This window comes from Rhinopithecus bieti, unplaced genomic scaffold, assembly GCF_001698545.2.
Source record: "Rhinopithecus bieti isolate Rb0 unplaced genomic scaffold, ASM169854v2 scaffold_50922, whole genome shotgun sequence".
In the NCBI taxonomy this organism is placed as follows: domain Eukaryota; kingdom Metazoa; phylum Chordata; class Mammalia; order Primates; family Cercopithecidae; genus Rhinopithecus; species Rhinopithecus bieti.
Genome location: NW_016820247.1, coordinates 976,636 through 1,003,036, shown reverse-complemented (window position 1 = coordinate 1,003,036; position 26,401 = coordinate 976,636). Strand labels below are relative to the sequence as shown.

The 26,401-nt window shown below is 37.3% G+C and overlaps 2 protein-coding genes across 3 annotated transcripts in view; one reads left to right on the top strand and one right to left on the bottom strand.

The window, feature by feature from the left end:
• The window catches only part of ETFDH (electron transfer flavoprotein dehydrogenase), a 42,647-nt gene extending 24,337 nt beyond the window's left edge, over positions 1–18,310 (top strand). For both annotated transcript variants that reach the window (XR_001882894.1, XM_017859703.1), the window contains exons 6-13: positions 1,405–1,481; positions 6,951–7,097; positions 9,000–9,140; positions 10,429–10,572; positions 15,419–15,587; positions 15,791–15,973; positions 16,232–16,453; positions 17,985–18,310. Coding sequence is in view for 1 of the 2 variants with exons in the window: in XM_017859703.1 (XP_017715192.1) it covers positions 1,405–1,481; positions 6,951–7,097; positions 9,000–9,140; positions 10,429–10,572; positions 15,419–15,587; positions 15,791–15,973; positions 16,232–16,453; positions 17,985–18,148 (1,247 nt within the window). In the remaining variant the exon portion in view is untranslated. The remainder of the gene's footprint in view (positions 1–1,404; positions 1,482–6,950; positions 7,098–8,999; positions 9,141–10,428; positions 10,573–15,418; positions 15,588–15,790; positions 15,974–16,231; positions 16,454–17,984) is intronic.
• Positions 18,311–18,761: 451 nt separating this feature from the next.
• LOC108520362 (peptidyl-prolyl cis-trans isomerase D) lies at positions 18,762–25,942 on the bottom strand. The gene is made up of 6 exons (XM_017859701.1): positions 25,256–25,942; positions 24,990–25,096; positions 22,749–22,890; positions 20,392–20,478; positions 20,258–20,300; positions 18,762–19,449 (listed from the first exon to the last, which is right to left on the bottom strand). Exons 1-6 carry the CDS (start codon positions 25,898–25,900, stop codon positions 19,361–19,363), a joined length of 1,113 nt encoding a protein of 370 aa, XP_017715190.1. The 5' UTR covers positions 25,901–25,942; the 3' UTR covers positions 18,762–19,360.
• Between the last annotated feature and the right edge of the window lie 459 nt (positions 25,943–26,401).

Sequence of the window (26,401 nt, the reverse complement as noted above, 5' to 3'; positions counted from 1 at the left end):
TTTTTTTTTTTTTTTTTTTTTTGACAAGCAGGAAGTTACAACTTAAAGCCAAACACCTACCCAAATTCCCACAGAGATAGGAAGACAGGAGACATCCTTGGTATTCCATTTCAAAGCAATGGCTCCAAAGCCCTAAAAAAGACATTCTTGGAATGCACTTTAAAAAGACTGCCATGTATCTCAGAGAGACAAATAAAGGATTTACAGTTGGAAGTTTGCTAAAGGAGATGCTGAAAGAAAAGTTATTGGCACTAAGGAAAGTTTGGTTTTTTCTGTTTGTTTTTACCCTTACAGTTTGTAAGTCAAATAAAACACATAGCTCCCTGTATTATACTTGCTGCTATAAATTTCTGTTTTCCTAGCCCATATACATGCATTTGGGTTTTTGGACCCAAGTGTGGGATTTTGTATTTCTCCTTGTTTGACATTGTTGACTGGAATCAGGGCCATAGTCACAGGTAGGTGGTTTATAGAATCCATGATTCTCACTTTTGGAATACATACATGAACACTCAGACTCACTTGTATCATGCTTCTTTTTCTTAGGTCCTTAATGATTATCATCAACAGATTATTGATCTCTTTGCCAGGGTTTTTTGAGAGTACTCTGAGCCAAACTTCAGTTTAGTCTCTAGCCATATTCTGCTGCTGATTTGTTCGTTTTCAGGATATCAAATAAAACCTTTACGTATATTCTTTATGGGGAGGTTTCATATCCATTGCTGCTAATCTTTTCTTTTACCTCTCCACTTCCATGCTTTCTTATAATCTGCTGTGTAATTGTATTGTACGTTTTGTACTTTACTATCCAATGAGCATTTTCCTCCACAGAGAAAACAGAAACCAAGGGTTACAGACTATTGCTATTTTTCCGCATCAGAATTACACTTTCGATCTATTTTCCCCCTTTTTCTTGCTCCAAAAATAAAATAAACTTTTATCATCCTTGGTCTGTCTTCAGCTTCTCCCTGTTTTATTTTTTTGTTTATTGAAGTCTTCACTCATTTGAGACATAAGCTTTCCTGACAGTTTCTTTCTCTCCACCTTCATGTTCTTCATTTGTTACAGGCCTCCCTTTCAGATTCTTTACACATGATTTGACATCTGAAGGGCACTTCTTGTTTAATCTTACTGGTTTCCCTAGTAATCTCTCTAGTAGTCTTCCCTTTTCTTTCTCATCAAGGTTGTGGCATTGTTTTCATTTCCCATTGTGTGAGCTCTGTTCTTTAATACTCTAGAAGGGAGTACCTTAATACATGTCTCTTTATTGCCTGAACATTTTAAAGTCTGTATTTCTGTAATCTAGAGAAGATGTTCACCTTCTAAGAAACCTAAGGCTGTTTACTGTTTTTTCAAGATTATTATGAATTCTAAGGTATTAATAAATTTGTTTTATCGTTTTAGGTCCTTTTCATGACGATGGTAGTGTAAAAGGAATTGCCACTAACGATGTAGGGATACAAAAGGATGGTGCACCAAAGGTAAACCTTTTTAGTAGTTACTTGCTTAACAAACCGACAAACAACAGAAAGAACTGTGTGGGCAACAAAATGAGATCCCATCTCTCCAAAAAAAGAAAAAAAAAATTAGCTGGGCTTCATGGTATGCACCTGTAGTCCTAGCTACTTTGGAGGCTGAAACAGGAGGATCACTTGAGCCCAGGAGTTCGAGGCTACAGTGAGTCATAACCATGCCACTTCATTTCAGCCTGGGTGAGTGACAGAGCAAAACCCTGTCTTAAAAAAGAAAAAGAAGAAGAAAGAACCAACTTAGACTCAATAAAGGTCTTGCTACAAACTATACATTAATTATGTGGGTGTTCGGAGGCCCAGGCAGTTGGATCACTTGAACCCATGAGTTTGAGAACTTCCTGAGCAACATGGTGAGACCCTGTCTGTATCAAAAATGCAAAATTAGCCAGTCTTACAACCCTGTCTCTAAATAAATAAATAAATAAGAATTTTAAAATTTCAAAAAATGTGGGTGTTAGGATACAGTAATTAATATGGAATTTTCTCTCATTAAAAAATATAGAAGCAACTTTGAGCTAACAGTGATTTAGGCAAGTAGTTACAATATGTTTAAAAATTTTTTTAAAGATAATGACATACAAATATACAAACATAAGTCAAACACATGTCAAAGATTTTATTTCTTTTAGTTAAGGAGAGAATCAGTAAGATGTTACAACCAGTGCAAGAAGAATTCAAACATATACACATTTACAGGCCATCAATCCACTTCATTAACCAAATACATCAAATGAAAATAGTTTCTGCAGTTTTTATTTCTCCACAATTTTCATTTCTTTGGACAAGAATCATTTTGCATTACTATCAGTAGATAAGTAGTGATATACTTTGACGTGTGTGTTTGTTGCCCAGGCTGGAGTGCAGTGGCGTGAGCTTGGTTCACTTCAACCTTTGCCTTCCAGATTCAAGCAATTCCCCACCCTCAGCCTCCCAAGTAGCTGGGATTACAGCTGTGCGCCACCTTGCCTGGCTACTTTTTGTATTTTTAGTAGAGATGGGGTTTTGTCATGTTGGCCAGGCTGGTCTTGAACTCCTGACCTCATGATCCACCCACCTTGGCCTCCCAAAGTGCTGGGATTACAAGCATGAGCCACCGTGCCCGGCCACTTTGACATGATTTTAACTTCTTTTGGTAGATGTAAAACTGATTCTCCACCTCTCATTCAAAATATAAACCTGGATTATTTTCAGATGTTCACATCTTGTATTTTTGAATCTGAAAGCAAAACCATCAGAACACAGAACTGTCACTCTTTGGAAAAGATAAGGAAAAAAATAGCTTGCTGTCCTATAATATGAACAAAACAAAAATTAACATCTCTATCAACTGACCTGTCTATTCAGGTTTATTTATTATCCAATTTCCCAACTAGATTATAAGCTCCCAAAGGATAGAGATCCTGGGTTATTCCAATGCCTGGCATAATGCCAGGTACATATTAGGTCTCAGTAAATATTTGTCAACTGATAGTTTATCCTCCTCTCTGCCACTCTTGGAATAGAATTAGGAATCTAGAGTCTCTTCCAGCAGACTTTCTGCTTCTCACATTTCCTGCTTCAAAAGCAAATAGTGGCTGGGCACGGTGGCTCATGCCTGTAATCCCAGCACTTTGGGTGTCCGAGGTGGGCAGATCACGAGGTCAGGAGATCAAGACCATCCTGGCTAACACAGTGAAACCCCGTCTCTACTAAAAAAAAATACAGAAAAATTAACCAGGCATAGTGATGGGCGCCTGTGGTCCCAGCTACTCAGGAGGTTGAGGCAGAAGAATGGCGTGAACCTGGGAGGCGGAGCTTGCAGTGAGCCGAGATCATGCCACTGCACTCCAGCCTGGGCGACAGAGCGAGACACCATCTAAAAACAAAAACAAAAAAAGCAAATGGCACATCCTGTTTGGGACTCCTAGTGGTTTAACTGGCCACATCAGAATCATGTGACATCTTGGGACTCAGCCTGTCCTGCAGTAAGGCCTAAGAAGCTGTTTTTTAACAAGCCTCCAGGGATTCCAGTGCATAGCCAGGTTTGTAAAGACTGTTATACTGCCTCTCAGTAAAAGAACATGTTTTTTCATATATTATGGTTCTTTTCTATATTATGATTAATTATAAATTATATTTCAGTCTTTAAGTATTTTTGCATTTAATATTATAACAAAATTGAAGCAAATTCTACCATTTGGTATTTCATTTTTGTGTGTTCTCATTTGTTCAAATATGAGTTTATTTCAGGTGGCAGAGGTTGCAGTGAGCCAAGATCGTGCCACTGTACTCTAGCCTAAGCGACAGAGTAAGACTCCATCTAAAAAAATAAAANCTGACCTCATGTGATCTACCCTCCTGGGCCTCCCAAAGTGCTGGAATTACAGGCGTGAGCCACTGCCCCTGGCCGGAATTTGTGGATATATTTTAAAACAACTGCACCAGGGTGTGCTTTCTCCGTCATCTCTTACTACTGAGTGAACCTCTCTGGGCTTATTTTGTGCCCAGTCTTTTCCTTTGCAAGTTAGATAGCTCCAACTCCTTCCCTCCTCTTTCTTCCCTTCTGCTCCATTTGCTACCTTCTCCCTCCTACCCCATTCTTACTGGGGCATCTCTGGACCCTTACCAGCCATCCACACCCCCCCAAAATCCAGTGTTCCCAGTACAAGTGTGCTTCCTAACCCTGTACACACTTTCCCATGCCTTCTCCTGATCCTGTATCCTGATACTCCCTGCTCTCAACAGGTATCCAGGCTCCACATTCATGGATCATGTGTTACGCTATCAGGACACTCCAGGAGTCAAAATGATTGTTGTTCTTGGAGAGGTGAGTTACTTCAAAAAATATATATATATATGATTTTTAACTTTATGCTTTGCATTTGTAAAAATGTTTATATTTTGTATGTTGCATTTATGCAGATATAATAGCATAGAAGAGTACAATGGAGTCTTAGTAATTTGAGCCCCAAAATCTAAGTTTAGTATTACCACAAGGTTAGAGTGGGGAAAATCAAAGATTCTGTTTAATGTGTTGTTCCATTCTCTATTAACCCACTGTAGTTAGGCTTTCTCCCTGCCATTTCACTGAAACGGTTCTTGTTAGAGTCACAAATACCTCCATTTTGCCAATCTGGTGGACAGGCCTCTGTTTTCCCTTACTTGACCTTCTAGTGGATAGCACTTGACACAGTTTGATTATGTTTTCCTTCTTGAAACACTTTTTTGACTTGGCTCTTCTTACAGCCTTCTCTTGGTTCCTATCTCCAATATGCATTTTATTATAAGAATTCTGATTTGCACATTTTTAAGTTACAGAGGTTAAGTAACTTGGCTGGGGTCAGACACCTACTAAGTATTGGGGCTGGGATTTAAATACAGGCTGTGTGGCTCCATGGCCTGTCCCTTGAACACTAAAGGGCATGTTACCTCTAAGAAGAAACAGAAATATGTTAATTAATATTTTAGTTCATACAGATTGAATTGTTTTATAAGTGGTGCTGGGGAAACTCTATATCCATCTGGAAGCAAATAGAGTTGGACCCCGGTTTGCTGGTTGTTTCTTTCTCGTGATTTAAAGATTTAAAACAATACAAATCAAAAAGAAATCTAAGAGATGACAGTTAACAATCTAGGGGTAGGGTAAGCCACCCTACAGCAACAAAATACTAAAAACCTGTAAAAAAAAGAAAGACAAACCTTTTTTAAGTTAATATATAAAAGCTAAACACTTCTGTATACCAAAATATACTATAAAGTCTGTAAATGTTTGACTCTCTGTAATATCAAGGAGTACTTAAACATCGACAAGAAAAAAGACAACACATTGGAAAAATGGGTAGAATCTAAATATTAACAATTCATAGAAGAACTCAATGACCACTAATCATAAGGAAAGATACTTAAATATGTTTTTTTCAGAGTCCAGAGGTTAAATGTCATTTCTTCTAAGAAGACTTTCCTGTTCACTCAATCTAGAATAGCTGGCTTCTGTTATTCTCCTTTGCAATACCCTCTGCTCTCTTTCATAGCACTTAAACAATTTGTAATTATATACTCATGTATTTATTTAATGTCTGTCTCTATGGCTAGTCCAAAGAAAAGGAACATATCTTTTTTTAATTCATCCATGTATTCCCAATGCCTAGCACAGAACCTGGCACATTGTAGGTATTCATTCACTATTTCTTGAATCAAAAAGAAAAGATGCTCAAAATAGTAATCAGGGAAATGCAAATTAAAATAGTATTGAGGGCCAGGCACCGTGGCTCACGCCTGTAATCCCAGTACTTTGGGAGGCCGATGTGGGTGGATCATGTGAGGTCAGGAGTTCGAGACCAGCCTGGCCAACATGATGAAACCCCATCTCTACTAAAAATACAAAAACTTAGCTGGGCTTGGTGGTGGGCGCCTGTAATCCCAGCTACTCGGGAGACTGAGGCAGGAGCATCGCTTGAACCCTGGAGGTGGAGGTTACAGTGAGCCAAGATTGTGCCATTGCACTCCAGCGTGGGCAACAAGAGCACAACTCTGTCTCAAAAAAAAAAATTAAAAAATTAAAAATAAAATAAAACAGTAGTGAGTTATCATGACACCTGATACAGTAGCAAAAATGTAAAGGAACAGTTATATCTGTCACTAACTGTACTATAGGGAAAGGGTCTTATATACTACTGATGGAAATATATTCATTGCTTCAGGCTTTTTGGAAAGTAATATGATAATATCAATTTTAAAAAGTAGATGTACCCTTTGATCTAAGAGGGCCACTCCTGGGAATCTATCTTATAGGAATAAAAGCACCAATATTGTACGTGTATATAGGTGTCCCTTAGTGTGTACGGTAGATTGGCTCTAGGACCCCCAAGTGTGCCAAAATTCATGCATACTCAAGTCCCAAAGTTAGCCCTGCAGAACTCGCATACATGAAAAATCAATCTTCTATATACTCAGGTCTCACATCCTGTGAATATTGTATTTTCAATCCTTATTTGGTTAAAAATAAATTATTGTATATGCGAACCCACACAATTCAAACCCATCTCGTTCAAGGATCAGCTCCATATTCAATATATATTCAAGAGTGTTTCTATCTTATAACATTGTTTTTGTTCATACATAAACTGGAAAGAGCGAATGGCTATTATCCATTGGCAGAGGAGCTGGATAATCTATCCTGTCTCTCTACCTGAACTCCTACCTAGCCATTAAACAGAAAGATTTGAGCTCCACAGTCACTTGAAAAGATTTCCATGAGGTATTTTAAGTGAGAAGAGTAAGATTATATTATTCTATATATTTACTATGTGATTCTTTATAATATTATACATTTGCACTGTCTCTTCTACACCTGAATCATAGTTCAATTTAAATCTGACCAAAATGTGAATATATTTTAAATTGTCAGATGTTGCCATTTAACACGTTTTTGCTTTTCAGGCAACATTTGAGAGAGGGCTAGAACTACATGCTAAAGTCACAATTTTTGCAGAAGGTTGCCATGGACATCTAGCCAAGCAACTATATAAGAAGTTTGATTTGAGAGCCAATTGTGAACCTCAGACCTATGGGATTGGACTGAAGGAGGTATCCGGGTTTGTTTCTGTAATTTTAATTTTGAAAGATGGAATTTAAATTTATTGGTATTATCAGGTAGTTTATAATATTGACTTAACTTTAGTTATATTTTTTCATTGTCTTGAAATGTTCATTATGACTAAAACTTGGGATATTTTTCAAGGGGCTAGAAGATAACTACTGATCAAATTTTATTATTGGTTAAGTTAGTTTTACATGTTGGAATTGTTGTATCAGGTGTCGCTTGAAATGAATCTTGAACTTGTGAATATTTGAATCTTTTTTTTTTTTTTCATTGTAATGCCATCTGCCCTGTTAGGATTGCTCTTGTTATCCATATGCTGTTTGTAGGATGACCACATCCTACAAAGCATTATTTTTTCAAAATGGTAATGTGAAGATAATTTTGTTTATGAAATACACACTCAGCCATAGTATATTAATCTGCAGCCTAAAATTTAATTAGGTTATGTATTGTACATTTTCTCAATTTATCCATTATCTAGTCTTGTTTTCCCAAATCCTAGGCTTATTAGAATGTAAATGTAAAATTTTCATTATAACTCTTTTGCTTAAATATTGTGGAGCTAGCAATGGTGGCCCACACCCATAACCCAAGCATTTTGAGAGGCCAAGGGAAGATATTTGCTTGGGTCCAGGAGTTCAAGACCTGCCTGGGCAACGTAGTGATACCTCATCTCTACTAAAAATTTACAAATTAGCCAGGTGTGGTGGTGCACATCTGTAGTCTCAGCTACTCTGGAGGCTGGGGCAGGAGAACCACTTCACTTCAAGAGATCAAGACTGCAGTGACCTGTGATCATACCACTGCACCCTAACCTGGGTGACAGAGTGAGATCCCATCTCTAAAAAAATTAAAAATACAGTAATTAACAACAAAAAATTTATTTTAGGTTAAATCTCAGAAAGGTTCAAAGTCTATATAAAACTAGATTCGTTATATTCTGAATAAGGGTTTGTTTTGATAGATTGCACATAATGTCTGATTGCACACAATATTATCTAATTTTTAGATAATATTTCAGATAGAAATTGTTCAAAATTTAAAATTTACCAGTCTGAAAAGAGGGTGAACAATTTATTTCAATTGTGGAGGGCAGGGCAGAGGGAATAAATTACTTTGTTGGAGAATACATGTCTATTACAGAGACCTTAAGTGTACATTAATTTTTACATGGTGAACATACCCTTGTGGCTGTCACCCAGATGAAGACAGAGAACACTACCAGTACCGCAGAACTTCCCCTCAGCCTTTCAGTAGGATTTCCTGATTTCCTATAATTGTATAAAAGTCTTTACCAATTTGAGAATCTATTTAATGTCTTTAAAGAGTTAAGTTTTCTGACCCGTTTCTTTACTCTGGAACTCATGCTGCAGTTTGATATAATTTTGTTTGATATTCAAGGTGATCCACCTGTATTTTTTTTATATTTTTTTATTTATTTTTTTTGAGAGTGAGTCATAGTCTATCAGCCAGGCTGGAATGCAGTGGCATGATCTCGACTCACAGCAACCTCTGCCTCCCGGGTTCAAGCAGTTCTCATGCCTCAGCCTCCGGAGCAGCTGGGATTACAAGGCATCTGCCACTATGCCCAGCTAATTTTTGTATTTTTAGTAGAGACGGGGTTTTACCATGTTGGCCAGGATGGTCTCGAACTCCTGACCTCAAGTGATCTGCCTACCTCAGCCTCCCATGGCGCTAGGATTACAGGCATGAGCCACCGTGCCCAGCCTTCTTTGATATTTGAAGTAATTTTGTTGTATACTTATATTAGTTTTTCACTTGTAATTTTCATAAATAAGACATTAAACCTGGCAAGTTTTATGCATTGTGGTGACATAAAAACATTTTAAAAATACTACAGGACTTATTTTTTTGTTTGTTTTTAGTTATGGGTTATTGATGAAAAGAACTGGAAACCTGGGAGAGTAGATCACACAGTTGGTTGGCCCTTGGACAGACATACCTATGGAGGATCTTTCCTCTATCATTTGAATGAAGGTGAACCCCTAGTAGCTCTTGGTCTTGTGGTAAGTTATATTCCCATTATGGAAAATTCTACTGCTAGAGTTGTATTACCATCGGTGTTATAAAATAAGGGTTTTGAATCTGAAGACTGTAAAATGCTTATCATTTAAAGCATACTTTCTAATTTTATCAATATGTAAAGTGCTTCTGGCTGCTGTGTCATTAAGTCTACTAAACACACGTAGCAATAGTAATAGTAGCTGCTACACTCCAGGCACTATGCTGGATGCTTTTCTGAGATTTCTACATAAGTTTCATAATAACGCTGAAATAGGTATATCTTTATTTTACAGATGAGAAAACTGAAGTCCAAATAAGTTAAACAACTTACCCATATACACCCATTAAATAAGAGGCAGAAATGCCTGACCTTGTCTGACCTCAAATTCCATTTCCACTGTGGCATGCTACCACTGAAAATGAAATTAGCACTAAGTTTGAACTTAAAACTTTTTAAAAATACAAGCAGTTTCTCCTTTTTTGGCCTCCTGCACATCTTTGCAGTAAATTACATATTGAACATTACCAAGAATGGAAAAATTAGTTTCTGTACCTTGCAACTGGTGGCAGCTTTATAGTTTAGTGTCATGATTAGACCTCCATATGATACACTGTTATATTTATATGTTATTGGTGTTTTTTGACCCCCCAGTCAAATGTTCATCCCATCACCTTTGGATATTTATGCCCATGACTTAATTGTATCAAAGGAAAAAGATGTGGTTAATTTTAACACTTTGGTAAAGCATTATAAAATGTAACCTTCTATAGTTATTTTCCTCTTTTTCTCTAAGTGTAGTTTACATCCTTTTTCTTTATTTTTGCCTCAGTTGTACTGTAGTATAGATTATTAGTTTATTTCAAGTTGGTATTAATGTATAATAAATCATTACAGCCGCTTTCATAGAAACATAATCTGAGATGCTTACCTACAGATACTGTTCTAATTTGTTTTTTTTGTTGTTGTTCATTTTTATTTTCTAATCTCATGATAGATTCTGTTTTTCTAATTTGGACTTTGAGTTCCAGAGCACAAGAATTTGTTAATATGTTCTAAATTTTCATAATTTTGATGATAAAAAACACATGCTATCCTTTTCTTTACCATTTCTTTTCCAAACAGATTTTATACAATTTTTAATTTACATTTGCATTACTGCACATAGTGCTCCAAATACTTTTGAGTACAAGAAATTTAACATACATATGTTCTGATAAACATTGCTCACATTTTCACTTGATTTATTTGAAATAAAAATGCCTAATTTAATATAAATGTAAATTTTTAAGGTTGGTCTAGACTATCAGAATCCATACCTGAGTCCATTTAGAGAATTCCAGAGGTGGAAACACCATCCTAGCGTTCGGCCAACCTTGGAAGGTGGAAAGAGGATTGCATACGGAGCCAGAGCTCTCAATGAAGGTGGCTTTCAGGTAACTCTTCCAACTTTTATTTTCCTTATTTCTGTATTGTAAATTCAGAATTGAACATATAATGTAACAAATTTAGATAAAGAATAAAAACAATATCGAAATAAGTAAAGTATGTAGCGTTTACAAATAAACTGTGTCACACAGTACTTCAAAATTAAGCCATGAATTTAGTTTTAAGAATATATTAGGCTGGGCACAGTGGCTCAGGCTTGTAATCCCAGCACTTTGGAAGGCCGAGTTGGGCAGGCTGCCTGGGCAACATGGCGAAACCCCGTCTCTACAAAAAATAGAAAGATTAGCCAGGCGTGGTGATGAGCGCCTATGGTCCCAGCTACTCAGTAGGCTGAGACAGGAGAATCACTTGAGCCTGGGAGGTGGAGGTTGCAGTGAGCCAAGATTGTGCCATCCAGCCTGAGCAGCAGAATGAGACTCCATCTCAAAACAAAACAAAACAAAAAATAATATATTGATCTCTAGAGATAAATTCATGGACATTTTGTTTGTTAGTTGTTTTAACCATAAATTTAAAACTGTAATCCATAATATTTCTCTTTATTCCTTAACTGCCAGGAAACTCAAAGGCAAATTTAGTTTTCAGCAAACAAAATTCATTCATTCCAACTACCTAGTAACATTCATGCCTTTTAGATTACCTCTGTTAAGCTTTTACCTTAATTGTCCTATTTTTATATACATTCAAAATCTTCTCAAATATAATGTATTTATTATGTATTAAACAGTGAAATAAGACCTAGTAGCTAATTGTCATAAAAGCTGTTAATACTGTTGTAGAAATGTTATCAGACAGGTAAGATGATCTAAAAATCTGCTGTAAAGCTTGTACCAAATTATTTGGAGCAAGTTCCTTAACTTTTCTGGCCTTAAGAGATCATCTGTAAAATAAAGATGATCCCTCTGTCTCTAATATTCTAGGAATCTAGGACTATCTTAGAAATTTGATTTCTTTTTTAAAAAATTATTATAAAAGTAACAGATAATAGGAAAATTTAGGGAGGGAAAATTGACTTACCTTCTTTTTTTTTTTGAGGCGGAGTCTTGGTGTATCGCCCAGGCTGGAGTGCAGTGGCACGATGATCTTGGCTCACTGCAACCTCCGCCTCCTGGGTTCACACCATTCTCCTTTCTCAGCCTCCTGAGTAGCTGGGACTACAGGCGCCCACCACCATGCCTGTCTCATTTTTTTGTATTTTTAGTAGAGACGGGGTTTCACCGTGTTAGCCAGGATGGTCTCGATCTCATGACCTCGTGATCCTCCCACCTCAGCCTCCCAAAGTGCTGGGATTACAGGTGTGAGCCACCGCATCCGGCCTTTACTTATCTTTAAAAGTGAGTTTCTAAATACTTTATTACTGTAATAGTATTTCATAAACTCAAAACCATAGCTACATTAGAAACATAATCACTAGAATTTTAAAATATTGCTATCCCCAAAGTCTGTCATGAGATTACTTCTCATGAGATTGTTTTTGTTTCTAGAGTAGTAATTCCTTTGGTAGAAATATGTATTGAATTACATAACTGTATTCAAGCCTATTAAACTTTTTAAAATAATGTCCATAATAGTTACTGTCACCCTAACCCTACTCTGTAATTTATAAAGGTTTCAATATATTCAATAGTACACAGAGATATTTATTGAAAACCATCTACCTTGTGTACTTAAGCATGTCAAACATGTCAAATGATTTGCAAACTGACAGGAGGAGATGCCTCTTCCCTCCCCCGACAACACACACCCACACACTTTTCACCTGAATTTTCTGCTTTCATTGGCCAGAGAGTCAGAAAGTTATTTCCAGTTAAGGTCTTGAAGACCTTAAGAGGCAACAACGACTATAAGGGATGGTTTCTGTAGTTCAATACTAGAGAAGTTCCTCTGAAGGGGTAGCAAGCACCAGAAACCACCAGGAGAGTGCAGTATTCTCTCCCCAGCGTGATGCCGCCCGCTCTCGATGTTGCTTTGCTCAGCTGCCATTCGGCATTGATGATTGTTTTTCCCTTCCTTAGGGAGAGTGGGAGGGAAAGGATGCGGTCTGAGTAGCTCCCATTTAGGTAAAGAAAAAGAGGAGGCAACAATTCGAAACATTCAATTTTGTTTATTTTGAGCTAACAAATACTGTCTAGCTTTTTTCTCCTTCTCCAGCTGACTATACCAAAACTCATCTTCCCCTAGTGGGTTTCTAATTACTTGTAGCCCTAGTTTAATGAATGTCCCAAACAAGGTGCGTAGCTGCCAGTAACCCAGCCCACCCAAGGTAGGATCCTCCTAGAACTTAAAAACATACGTTTTCCGGCCGGGTGCGGTGGCTCAAGCCTGTAATCCCAGCACTTTGGGAGGCCGAGACGGGCGGATCACGAGGTCAGGAGATCGAGACCATCCTGGCTAACACGGTGAAACCCCATCTCTACTAAAATACAAAAAAAAAAAAAAAACTAGCCGGGCGAGGTGGCAGGCCCCTGTAGTCCCAGCTACTCGGGAGGCTGAGGCGGGAGAATGGCGTGAACCCGGGAGGCGGAGCTTGCAGTGAGCTGAGATCCGGCCACTGCACTCCAGCCTGGTCTACAGAGCGAGACTCCGTCTCAAAAAAAAAAAAAAAACATGCATTTTCCTTGGGCATAATATTTTTGTTCTTAGGATTTAAACACCTATTTTGGAAGAACTTGAACTCATAGTTTATATGCTTTTATTAAATTTCACATTCTTCTGGTTCTTGAATCAAACTTGGTGTCAACAAAGCCACAGCCTTGAGAAAAGCATTGTCATCATCTAAGTCCCTAATCTTTATCTGTTTTCAGCTAGTAGCACTCCAGATAGCACCTCCTCCTCATTGTCTGCTCTGTGGTCCTGATTTAATGCTCTAAGTGGTCCTAATACTGAGTTTGGTCTGAGAACCACAGTCATAAATTCATTCCCCACATATACTGTGAAAGGACCTGGGCCCTGATCCTTCTCTCTTACCAGCATTCCTTCTGCCGCCTAGTTTTGCTTTTCACCACCATTCCCTCACAGAATTGTATCATTGATGAGAGTTGTGGCGACAGAGTGCTCACCATGTCTCTTTTGCAGTTGGTCAATAGTTTTGTTAACCCCCACCTCTGAGTTCCTCTTAATACCATCAGCCAAATGTACCACTCACCATTTTCCCGACAAAGACCCCATGGCTTACTTTAAGAAGTCCTCATAGAAGAAAAAAATACAGAATGTGGAAAGAACAGCACTGCTTGGCTCTCTTCAAACTATAAGAGTACATTTTCTCATGCAAACCATCTATAGTTCAGTTGCTGTATTGCGGGGTACATATAGACATTTATTGTCTAAACTGAAAAATATCCCACTCTTTATTACATTTTTTTTTTTATCAGAAATGTATACTAAGGTCCAAAGAATTGTCTTTATTTAATTTTGGAAATTCAGCTTGTCCTTAATCAGAATCTATTGTTTAGGGTGGTAGCTAGTTGCAGTGGTGCCATGATTAGAGCATGGGTTTATATCCCTAGCTGTCAAAGTAAAACAAAGAGGGTGTATAGTATCCTTTGTAAGTCTTGTATTACCCCAAATGCATGTAAAAGCAAATCAGTTTTTTTATATGCCCTTTGAAATTTTCAGGTCCACTTAATTTTGGGGGAAGAGAGGGTACAATGTGATATTTCCATACATGTGTATAATGTTTAATGATCAAATCATAGTATATCCATCACCTCAAACCTTTATCATTTCTTTGTGTTGGTAATATTTAAAATCTTTTCTTCTAGCTGTTTGAAAAAAATAATAAATTATTCTTTATTATGGTCACTCTAGTACTATAGAACAGAACTTATTCCTCCTATCTAGCTGTATTTCTGAATCCATTAACCATCTCTCTGTATCCCGCCCCCACCCCCCGCATCCCTTTCTACCCTTCCCATCCTCTAGTAGCCACTGTTCTACTCTCCACTTCCATAAGATCAACTTTTTAAGTTTCCATGTATGAGTGAGAACATAGGGTGTTTTATCTTTCTGTGCTTGACTGACTTAACATGTCTTCCAGGCTCATCCATGTTGTCACAGATGACAATATTTCATTCGTTCTTCCAGCTGAATAGTATTCCATTGTGTATATATGTATACCATGTTTTGTTGATCTATTCATCTGTTGATGGACATTTAGTTTGATTCCGTATCTTGGCAGTTATTGTGAATAGTGCTGCAGTAAATATGAGAGTGCAGATATCTCTTCCACATACTGACTTGCTTTCTTTTGGATATATACCCAATAGTGGGATTGCTGGGTCATATGGTAGTTCTATTTGTAGCTTTTTTAGGAACCTCTATACTGTTTTCCATAATGGTTGTACTAATTTACATTGCCACCAACAATGTGTGAGTTTTCCCCACATCCTCACCAGAATATTTTGTCTTTTTGATAATAGCCATTCTAACTAGGGTGAAATGATATCTCATTGTGGTTTTGATTTGCAAGCAAATCACAATTTAGATAACAGCATTCAGGTTTAGAGAATATTTTAACTATGACATGGATGTGTATAAATAAAACATTCTATTTAAAACATATTGATGCTTCAGTCCTAAGTCTGTCCCACGTAGATTAGTTATGAGGAAGGAAAAGAAAACTCTCACAGAAAATAGTAATAGTCCTAATCCTCACTCTTAGGGCAGGAAGAATAAAACTGCCCTTGCTCTGTTTTATTCCTTTGCTCAATTCATTTTCATGTATTTATTTTTCAACCTTTCCCTACAGCTCTAGAAGACTTTAAGACTGATTTGGAGTATTCTGTTGTGCTTAATTTGAGCTAACAAATGCATTCTGAATCTTTCTTTCCTTAGTCTATACCAAAACTCACCTTTCCTGGTGGTTTACTAATTGGTTGTAGTCCTGGTTTTATGAATGTTCCCAAGATCAAAGGTACTCACACAGCAATGAAAAGTGGAATTTTAGCAGCAGAATCTATTTTTAATCAACTAACTAGTGAAAATCTCCAATCAAAGACAATAGGTAAGAAATTCCTGTGTAAAGCAGAAAAAAGAAAATTGCTGGGTTACGTGTATTTCAATTGACATTAAAAGATTTATATTGCATCTGTCACTGTCTCAAAAAAAAAAATTCACTCATCAGGTATCAAAGTAGCAAAATACTTTAGCGTATCTTATGCACATTTAGGCAGTTTCACACTAACATTTCATGGTTTTTAATAAAAGGACTCCATGTAACTGAATATGAAGACAATTTGAAGAACTCCTGGGTATGGAAAGAGCTCTATTCTGTTAGAAATATAAGACCGTCTTGCCACGGAGTACTGGGTGTATATGGAGGGATGATTTACACTGGAATCTTTTACTGGATATTGAGAGGAATGGAGCCATGGACTCTGAAACATAAAGGTAATTCAAATGAGAGTATGAGTAACACGATCATTAAAAATTCATGAATGGGATCCATTAATTTAACAAAGTGATCATTTTAATGTTTTAAACTTGCTTGAAGAAATTATAAATTTAGTGTCTAAGAACAGTATATTATTACTTGAGGGCCAGTCATATTTCTTTGGTGTAATAACATTTTGAAGTTTTATACAAATAGGCTTAAGAAAAGTACTTCAAAATTATGTTTTATTAAGCATTTCCCTCAAAATGTTGAAGGTTCTGACTTTGAACGGCTTAAGCCAGCCAAGGATTGTACACCTATTGAGTATCCAAAACCCGACGGACAGATCAGTTTTGACCTCTTGTCATCTGTGGCTCTGAGTGGTACTAATCATGAACATGACCAGCCGGCACATTTAACCTTAAGGGATGACAGTATACCTGTAAATAGAAATCTGTCGATATATGATGGGCCCGAGCAGCGATTCTGTCCTGCAGGTAATAATTTCCATCCAATCCTAAATATTTGCTTAAAACATTTTAGTAATGTGATTCCGTTCTTTTAAAAAATGATTTCTGTATCTCCTTCCGTTGCTTAGAAATTGTAAATGACTTCATCCAGCTTCCTTTAGGAAACTTATACTTTTAACTACTGGTTTTGTTAAGCCTAGTTCAGATGACATTTCTCAAAAAAAAAAAAAAAAGCACTTTGTGTACCCTCAGACTAAGATGAAGATTCTTGAAGATGAAATACCTCTCTTTGCATATTTAAAGTCATTTCTGTACGTATGGGCAGCTCATCTGTACGTATTTGGGTGCATGTGCTAGAATAACACGTTATGGTTACATTCAGTCCAAGAAATGCTCTGAAACTTTAAATTCACCATGAATATTCTTTTACTGCTGAGCTTTCAACTGAAATTACAGTAGTAGGAACGAGGTCTCAAATGACATGGTAGAACAAAATAGTACTCAGATACTTGAAAACTAGTACATTCACAAAAGAAGCTATAGTGTGACTTGGTCTTTTGACTTTTGTCATTACAGTGGGTTTTAAACTCCCTGAGGTTACTAAAGACTGGATCTAATTTGGTTTTTTAGCTGTACCATCAGGCTCCTCTTACCCCCAGGCACGCACGGTCTGAAAATAAGAAAATTCCAGAAACAAGTAATTCTTGAGTCTTAAATTGTGCACGTTAAGTTTTAAATTGTGTACCATTCTGGCTTGTCCCACCCTGGATGTGAATTATCCCTTTGTCCAGCATATTCACGCATAACATTCATTATGTCACTTGGTAGCTGTCTCAGTTATCATCAGATTGACTGTCACAGTATCATGCTTCTGTCCAGTAACTTACTTAAAAATGTCCCCACAACGCAAGAGTAGTGATGCTGACAATTCAGAGATGCCATGAAGTGCTTCCTTTAAGTGAAAAGGAGAAAGTTCTCTATAGAGAAAAAAATTCTATGCTGAGGTTGCTAAGGTCTACAGTAAGACTGTATCTTGTGTGAAAGAGGAAAAAGAAATTTGTGCATTTTGCTGTTGGACCTTGAACTGTAGACGTTATGGCCAGAGTGTGGCAAGTGCTTCCTTAAGATGGAAAAGGCATCACATTTGTGGGTGAAATAACATGAACAGAAATGTGTTCTGAATGACAGCGTTAAGTTGGCTACTACCTGAGCTTTCAGGTGTCTGCTGGGGATCTTGGAACTTGTCCTCTGTGGAGAGAGGACAACTGTGAATAAGGGAGGACTTCGAGGTTGTGTGGAACTCAAACACTGAGTGTCGAGTACCCTTGATAGTGAGACAACTCAGCCGAATACCGCTGTACCTCCTTTTATTATGTATATGTAATTTCTACTCACATCAACAGCAATGCACCAAGGTCTTCATAACACTCTCTGTGGGTCAGCATTCAGAAAGCAACCTTTAAGGTTTCTGTGGCCACTCTTTCTTTAAATTTCTACTTTTGAATTTAAAACATTTTTAAAGTTAGGCACTTCAATATTATTTATTTTTACTTTTCAGGAGTTTATGAATTTGTACCTGTGGAACAAGGTGATGGATTTCGGTTACAGATAAATGCTCAGAACTGTGTGCATTGTAAAACATGTGATATTAAAGATCCAAGTCAGAATATTAACTGGGTGGTACCTGAAGGTGGAGGAGGACCTGCTTACAATGGAATGTAAACTGCAGCTAACCAGTTTCTTTAAAGTATGGCAAGCTAACTTTAAAATGTTTAGAGATTAACAGATGTCAAAATGTCTTTCTGCATAGTACTGAACAGAATATACACAGAATGATTATGAAATAAAAATTTTATACTATATCTAAGATTGTCCCATAAAAAATTTATGAGTATTTCTTTTAAATAACCTTTATAAGAATGCAGCATCTTCCTACTTCTTCAGTTCTTCAGAGATCCAGTACCAAGAGCAAAATTCACTACTGGACTTTACATTTGACTTGCCAAAGTTAAGTATTCAAATATAGAAATGAATATATATTCTAGACCAAAGTTTTACTGAAACACAGCCATACCCATTGGTTACACATTGTCTATGGCTGATTTTGAGTTACAACCACAGAGCTGAGTGGGTATGACAGATTTACATGGTCCACAAAGCCTAAAAACTTTATGATCTGGCCCTTGCAGAAAAAGTATGCCCATCCCTGAACAAGTTTGTGTGTTTGTGTGTGTGCATGTGTGTGTTTGCATGTGTATGTGTGTGTATTATCTATAAATATGAAAACTTAACATCATCCAACCATAGATACATCAAAGAATTGAAGGAAACAATATACAAACTAAACTGTCATCTCTTTATTCAATAAGATGTGTCTTTACAAGTTTAAAAAGACTGGACACCATTATTCTTTATGAATAATGCAGATAACCATTTTAAAAAACATTTTACTTGGTCGGGCACGGTGGCTCACACCTGTAATCCCAGCACTTTGGGAGGCCAAGGCAGGGGCAGATCACGAGGTCAGGAGTTCAAGACCAGCATGACGTGACCAATATGGTGAAACCCCATCTCTACTATAAATACAAAAATTAGCCGGGCGTGGTGGCATATGCTTGTAATCCCAGCTACTTGGGAAGCTGAGGCAGGAGAATCACCTGAACCCGGGAGGCAGAGGATGCAGTGAGCCGAGATCGCACCACTGCACTCCAGCCTGGGTGACAGAGCAAGACTCCATCTCAAAGAAACAAACAAAACCACTTTACTGACTGTATTGTGACACATTTATTAAGCATGAACCCCTATCAGTACTCCTAAACTGTAAACAATAAGGAATTAAGGTGTCAAACACATTAGGGATCATATTAATAGACAAAAACCTTTATCTTATTGCATTTACACAATCAACACACAATAAGCAAAACTGAATCCTTTCTAAGCAAACATTTTTGCATATACTGCCTTCTCTTTATCTTTCTGTGCCTTTATCTTTTGTTTGACTTTCAGCAGTTCTGCCTGGATAGCTGTAAAATAAATATACAATGTGAGTTATTTCTCAAAATATCCAAAAAATTATGGTGACTAACAAACTGTTTTAATGTTAACTACCCCTTGAAAAAACTTCTCCATAAAGTAACTAAGCCCTAGTAACAGAAAATCTGAGCAATCACACAAACAACAGAAATGAAATGTAATTTTAGAGGACTGTCAACTGAGAGAACTCAAGTACATCAAGATTTGCCTTCTCCCTCTACATCAGGGAACAGTAACTGCTTCCCTTGTTGCATTTTAGTAATAAGAGACCAAAGACATTTCGTAATATCCAGATCTAGTGTCACTATTCATAGTTGGTTTATTTGAAAAACAAGCTTATTTTTGTGATAGTTTCCTAAAACATATAACCAGTACTTCAGTACTAAGGTTATGGCTACATTCAGCTCGAAGAATGGTCCCAAACGTTAAATTTGCCATGAATACTGTGTCTTACGATGCTGAGCTCTCGACTAGAGTAAGCAGAATAGAAACAAAGTCTCAAAGGATACCATAAGACAAACAGTATTTAGACGTATAAAAAACTACAGAGATGATAACTTGAAGAATAAATAACGTGAAAAACTAGTACATTCTTGAGCGGGAGTAGAATGTAAGCTCTTTGAGGACAGGGACTTCGACTGTCTTGTTCATTGCTGTATGATAATGCCTGGCCCAACAGCAGACATTCTGTAATATCTTTTGAACAAACATCTAAAATCTGGCAAAGTGAACAATGGTTCCTGAGGATAAGTTTTTAAATAACAAAACTAACTTTCACTACACAAGCTGCCAACTTACCTTTATCTTCTGGTGCTATCTCCTGTGCTTTCTTAAGATCAGCCTTTAATTGGAAAAAAACATTTAAGTTAGGTGTATGATTTATAAAGGTAGTTGTCTATTTTAAAAAATTAAACATTTGGAACAAAATTTACCAATGCTTGATCATATTCTTTTAATCCTTGCCATCCTTGAGCTCTGCGGTACAATGCTTTGGTATTTGATGGGTCTATTTCAAGAGCCTACAAAAACGTATAAAGCTAGTATTTATATCAAAGTATTACATATTAAGCTTATATGCCAGATTTCAATTCATTGCCTATCAACTCCAAACCCATCCTTCACTGCTCTGTGAAAATGGAGCTGAAACCTGCAAATAGCTCTCCTCTGCCAGTGGGCAGTAAGTTTTGTCAGCAGAGGGCGCTGAATGGACATGGTGGAGAAAGACATTTCTCTACCAGTGTCTAGTATGCTCCCCACACTGTGGTTTCAATATCCCAAATAGGCCTGAACTAACACTTACGAGAGAAAATCATTTTGAAGAAAATTTGTATATACTTTTACTTGAATTACAAGTTTTTTAGGAACATTAATAACTTAATAACTCTTTAGTTATAAACTCTTAAGTTTTTTTTTTTAAAGACAAGGTCTCACTCTGTGGCCCTGGCTGGAGTGCAGTGGCCTGATCACAGCTCACTGCTGCCTCAACCTCCCAAGCTCAAGTGCTTCTCCCACCTCAGCCTCCGAGTAGCTGGGACTACAAATATGTGCCATCACACCAGGTTAATTTTTTTTTTTTTTTTTTAAGAGACAGGGTTTCACCATGTTGCCCAGGCTGGTTTCAAACTCCTGGGATCAAGCAATCCGCCCGCCGTGGCCTCCCTAAGTGCTGGAATTACAAGCATGAACCACCATACCCAACCTAGGTTTTTTCTTACAAAAGGGCTTTTAACCTAAGAGACTTTATGCATCAGGTCTCTCCCCTAGAACAAACATTTTTAAATTATCTTTTGTTTATATAACATCTTTTAACAGCCAATACTTAGATTTTATTATCTGCCTCACAGGTCAAAAAGAGATCCAGGCTGGGCACAGAGGCTCTTAACTAATCCCAGCACTTTAGGAGGCCAAGGCGGGTGGACAGCTTGAGCCTAGGAGTTAAGAGACCAGCCTGGGCAACATGGCAAAAACCCATCTCTACAAATAATTTAAAAATCAGCGGGGTATGGTGACGAGTGCCTGTAGTCCCAGCTACTTAGGAGGCTGAGGTGGGAGGATCACCCGAGCCCAGGAGGTTGAGGCTGCAGTGAGCTTTGATTACACCACTACACTCCAGCATGGGTGACAAAGCAAAAACAAACAAAAAAGAAACCCAGAGTGAAGACCCATCTTTTCTTTTGATAAGTTTTTTCCTCTGTTGTATGCTCCCTTCTAAATATATTCCTATCCCATATGTCATCTACCCTACCAAATTAGGATCTCATTTTAGTTCTACTTGCTCTGAGCATAGCTAGTCTAGGTACATGGCTTAATATGTAAAATTCTTAAAATGTTTCATTTGGAAAACTTTTCAAACTGTACAACAGGAAAGAGAGTCATAATTGCTCTGTTTGAGGAAGGTAAAACTGCCACCTTTCTAGCTTTATCAGTTAGCATACCTGGATGGCCCTCCTAAAGATAAATGACCTGTTCCAATAGAACCCATTCTCCATACACAAGTCCTGATGAACCTAAATTGAAACTGAATCACTTATTAAGCTTCTTGAGGGTATGGATCTTTTAATTAAAATCACTTATCTCTGTTAGGTGCTTAAAATGTGCCAGGCACTAAATGCCTTACATTATGTTATATAACTTTCTATAACTACTCCATGGTGGCTCACACCTGTAATCCCAGCACATTGGGAGGCTGAGGCGGGTGGATCACCTGAGATCAAGAGATTGAGAGCAGCCTGGCCAACATGGTGAAACCCTGTCTCTACTAAAAATACAAAAATTATCTGGGCATGGTGGCGTGCACCTATGATCCCAGCTACTAGGGAGGATGAGACAAGAGAATCACTTGAACCCGGGAGGCAGAGGTTGCAGTGAGCCAACATTACACCACTGCACTCCAGCCTGGGCAACAGAGTAAGACTCTGTCTCCAAAACAAAAAAAAGAAGAAGAAAAAAAAGCAACGCCTAACTGACTCCATAACCCACATTCTTAATCATTCCTAACTTTGTCTTCCAATGCCTAACACATAATAAGTGCTCTTAAGTAAATACATGAGTGATATATGTGCTTCGAGAAAAAAAGGCAAGGATCTTCATGGCTTTTGAGTGACAAGAGTTATAAGCAAAATGAATGCAGAGAAAGAATTGAGGGTCCAAAATATTTAGAAACAAAATGTTTTCTTAAGCCTCAATAGGTCCTATGCAATAAGATATATTAATATATATAAAAATTGCTACTATTCAAACTAAGTCTTAATCCAACTTACTCAAAAAGTTCAAGATTAAACAGACTTACCTCCAAACAACTGTCAATTGCTCCCTGCCAATTTGACATCTTCAGTTTAAAAGCACCCATATTCAGTACACAGCTTAAAGCTATAGGTTGCAGCTTGGCTCTATCTGCTGTCTCAATAACAGCCTTTGAACTGTCCACGTATCTGCAGAATGCATTAATAAAAGCAGTATGAAAGGGCAGTATGAAAGGCCACATAAACAGGAATTACTCTTCTTCTGTACGTCCAGAAGTGTTATGTCATTTCTGATATAAAAGCTCTAAAATGCTATTAATAATCTTAATGATCACACTTTTAAAATTTTCTTAAGAAGGCTTAAAAAAAATTGTTTTTGTTCCAACTTTTTTCCCCAAAGTGTTCAAAGAGGCCAATGTAAGACCAATTCCCAAATCTAATTATGCACTAGTAACACTTTTCTATTTTTGAAACTCAGGTCTCCACTATGTACTTTCCAACATAATTATGTTTGGAACCAGGATTCTCATAATAGGAGAAGGGAATTCAATAGGGGAAAGATGAAGGAGAACTCTATTGCGTTGATTTTGCATCGTCCCTGAAAAGGGCCCAGAAACTGAGCACACTTGGCCCCCAGAATTTGGTTTCTAAAGTTTCCTCTCTCTGAAAGAAATCAAGGTCCTTGGAAAAACTGCTGTATCGGCTCTGAAAGCAAGGCAAGATGAGCTTAGAACATCTTGTGTAAAAAAGCAAGCAAGTGCTCACAGACTAATAGGAACATGCCAAAGGAAAGGGGCCTTCCACTCAACAAATCTGGAACCCTTTGGGCCTGAAAAAGAATGACAGTAATAGTGTACTGATAGACAGAACTAAAAACTACCCATAAGATATCCTCTAGTCCCTGCTACTTGGGAAGTTGAGGAGGGAGGATTGCTTGGGCCCAAAAGTTCCAGACCAGCCTGGGCAATATAAGGAGGCCTTGTTTCTATAAAAAGAAAAAAAAAAGAAAAGAAAAATATCCATAGGTCTACAGTGATACTTAAAAAATATGCAGGAGGCTCTTGCAAACAGAAGAATGCTAGTTAATAACTGTATGATGATAAAATTAGAAGATCAGTATAATAACAGATTCAGGCATGGATTTTCAATGATGCCAAGATCCACTGGGTGAAAGGTTGCTGGGGACTAGATATTCACACAATTTCACAGTACTACCTCAGACTACATAACAAATGCTTCTGGCCACACTACTTTAACCACGTGTGTGAACTCAAACAGGCCAAAGCGAAATGTGCCTTCAGGATGTGATTTCATAGGTGATACAAAACAACACCTAAGTCTTTTTGCCAAAATATTACACCTCAAACTAATCTTAAGGAAACAAACACAAACAGATGGAAGTCTATAAAAACAACTGACTTGGACGCCACAAAAATGCAAATGAATAAAAAACCAGGGGAGGTAGGAAACATAAGTAACTAAAGAAATACTATCACTAAATACAACATATAATCTTAGCTTGGCCCCAGGATTTTTCTAAAAAATTGAAACAACTGGGGACGCTGGAATATGGATTACTTTTTTATTTTTTATTTTTTTTGAGACAGAATCTCACTCTGTCGCCCAGGCTGGAGTGTAGTGGCATAATCTCAGCTTGCTGCAACCTCCACCTCCTGGGTTCAAGTAATTCTTGTGCCTCAGCCTCCTGAGTAGCTAGGATTACAGGTGTGCACCACCATGCCCAGCTAATTTTTGTACTTTTAGTAGAAATGGGATTTCACCATTTTGGGCAGGCTGGTCTCCAACTCCTGACCTCAGGTGATCCACCCACCTTGGCCTCCCAAAGTGCTGGGATTATAGACATGAGCCACCATGCCTGGCCTAAATATGGATTGATATTACCTATCAATATTACTTTGGGGTGTTTTAATGGTACTGAACTTATGTAGAATGTCTTTGTTTCTTAGGAAATACATGCTGAAATACTTAGGGTAAAGTATCACAGTATCAACAACTTCCTATTAAAATAGTTCTGTAAAAACATAAACAGCAAAAGTTAAAAATTGGTGAATGTAAGTAAAACATATGAGTAATTATGTACTACTCTTTCAACTTGTCTTTTGAAATTTCTCAAAATAAGCTGAGGGGAAAAAAAAGGAAATGCAACTATTTCAACACACCTGCTTATTCAACAAGTAATTTGAAAAAATATAATGAGCAATTCTTAATTTTAGTTTATAATTCAATTTATAATTTCTTAAAAATAATTTGATAGAAATAATTATTACCTTAAAACTTTTGCGTATTTTTTAATGGCCATCTCCCAGTTCTGGGATTTGAAAAAAGTATTTCCAATATTTTTTAAGTCTTCTGTTATTAATAAAATTTTATCTACCTGTATAAAAAAAATACAAAAATGTTGGATTTTAGTAAGTAATATAGATTACTGCTAGATTCTATCATATGAGAGACTGAAACAAAAGCTCAAACTTTTAGTACTGAATATTTTCACTTACTAAAGTAATAAAAGTTTGACTAATCTGAAAGTACTCACGTCTTTTAAATCTATATCCGCATCCTCAGGGAAATCTGGATGACTGTCACCAGAGCCATCTTTTGGGAATATTCCCCAATCATCTCCTTCCTTCAATTCTCCACATTCTGCAATAATGCACAATTTAGCAGGTTTTTCACCTTTCACTTCCACATTTTCCAATATCCTTGTCACTCCTATTCCTTTAATTACTTGGCCAAACACCACATGCTTCCCATCCAAATGAGGAGTTGGAACTGTTGTGATAAAAAACTGAGAACCATTTGTGTTGCGGCCTGCGTTTGCCATGCTCAGTAAACCCTCCCGATCATGCTTATAATGGAAATTTTCATCTTCAAATTTTTCACCATAAATACTTTCTCCACCTGTCCCATTCTGATTTGAGAAGTCTCCACCCTGAATCATAAATTTCTTAATAATTCGATGAAAAAGGCATCCTTTGAAATGGAGAGGTTTCCCAGTCGTGGGTCCAATGCCTTTTTCTCCTGTACACAGTGCACGAAAATTTTCCGCAGTTTTGGGTACAATATCTGCAAACAATTCTAGGACAATTCGACCAACTCGCTCCCCTCCGATGTCCACGTCAAAGAAGACTCGAGGGTTACTGGGGTTGGAGGGCTTGACTTGGGGGGACGGATGCGACATCTCGACTTGCAGACTCGTTTGGACGCGGGATCCGCGCACCTCGTGGCCCACAGAGCAGATTTTCTAAAAAATTTAATAATGTCCAGTTGAACAGTTCTTTCTTTCCTGGGTCAAGTTTTGGTGACATATCTGAAAAGTTATCACCAAATGAAGTCATCCAGATTTTCTCCTATGTTATCTTCTAGAAATTTTAGAGTTTTGTGTTTTACATTTAGGTCTGTGGGATATTTTGAGCCAATCTGTATGAAGGATGTTAGATCTGTGTAGAGATATTATTATTATTATTATTATTATTATTATTATTATTATATGTGGATATTTGATTCTTCCAGTAAGATTTGTTAAAATGACTATCTTTTCACCATTGTACTGCCTTTGCTCCTTTGTCAAAGATTAGTTGATTACATTTATATGGGTCTATTTCTAGACCCTTTATTCTGCTTTTTTAAAAATCATTTTGCTAAAAGCATACTGTTTTGAATACTGTAGCATTATAGTAAG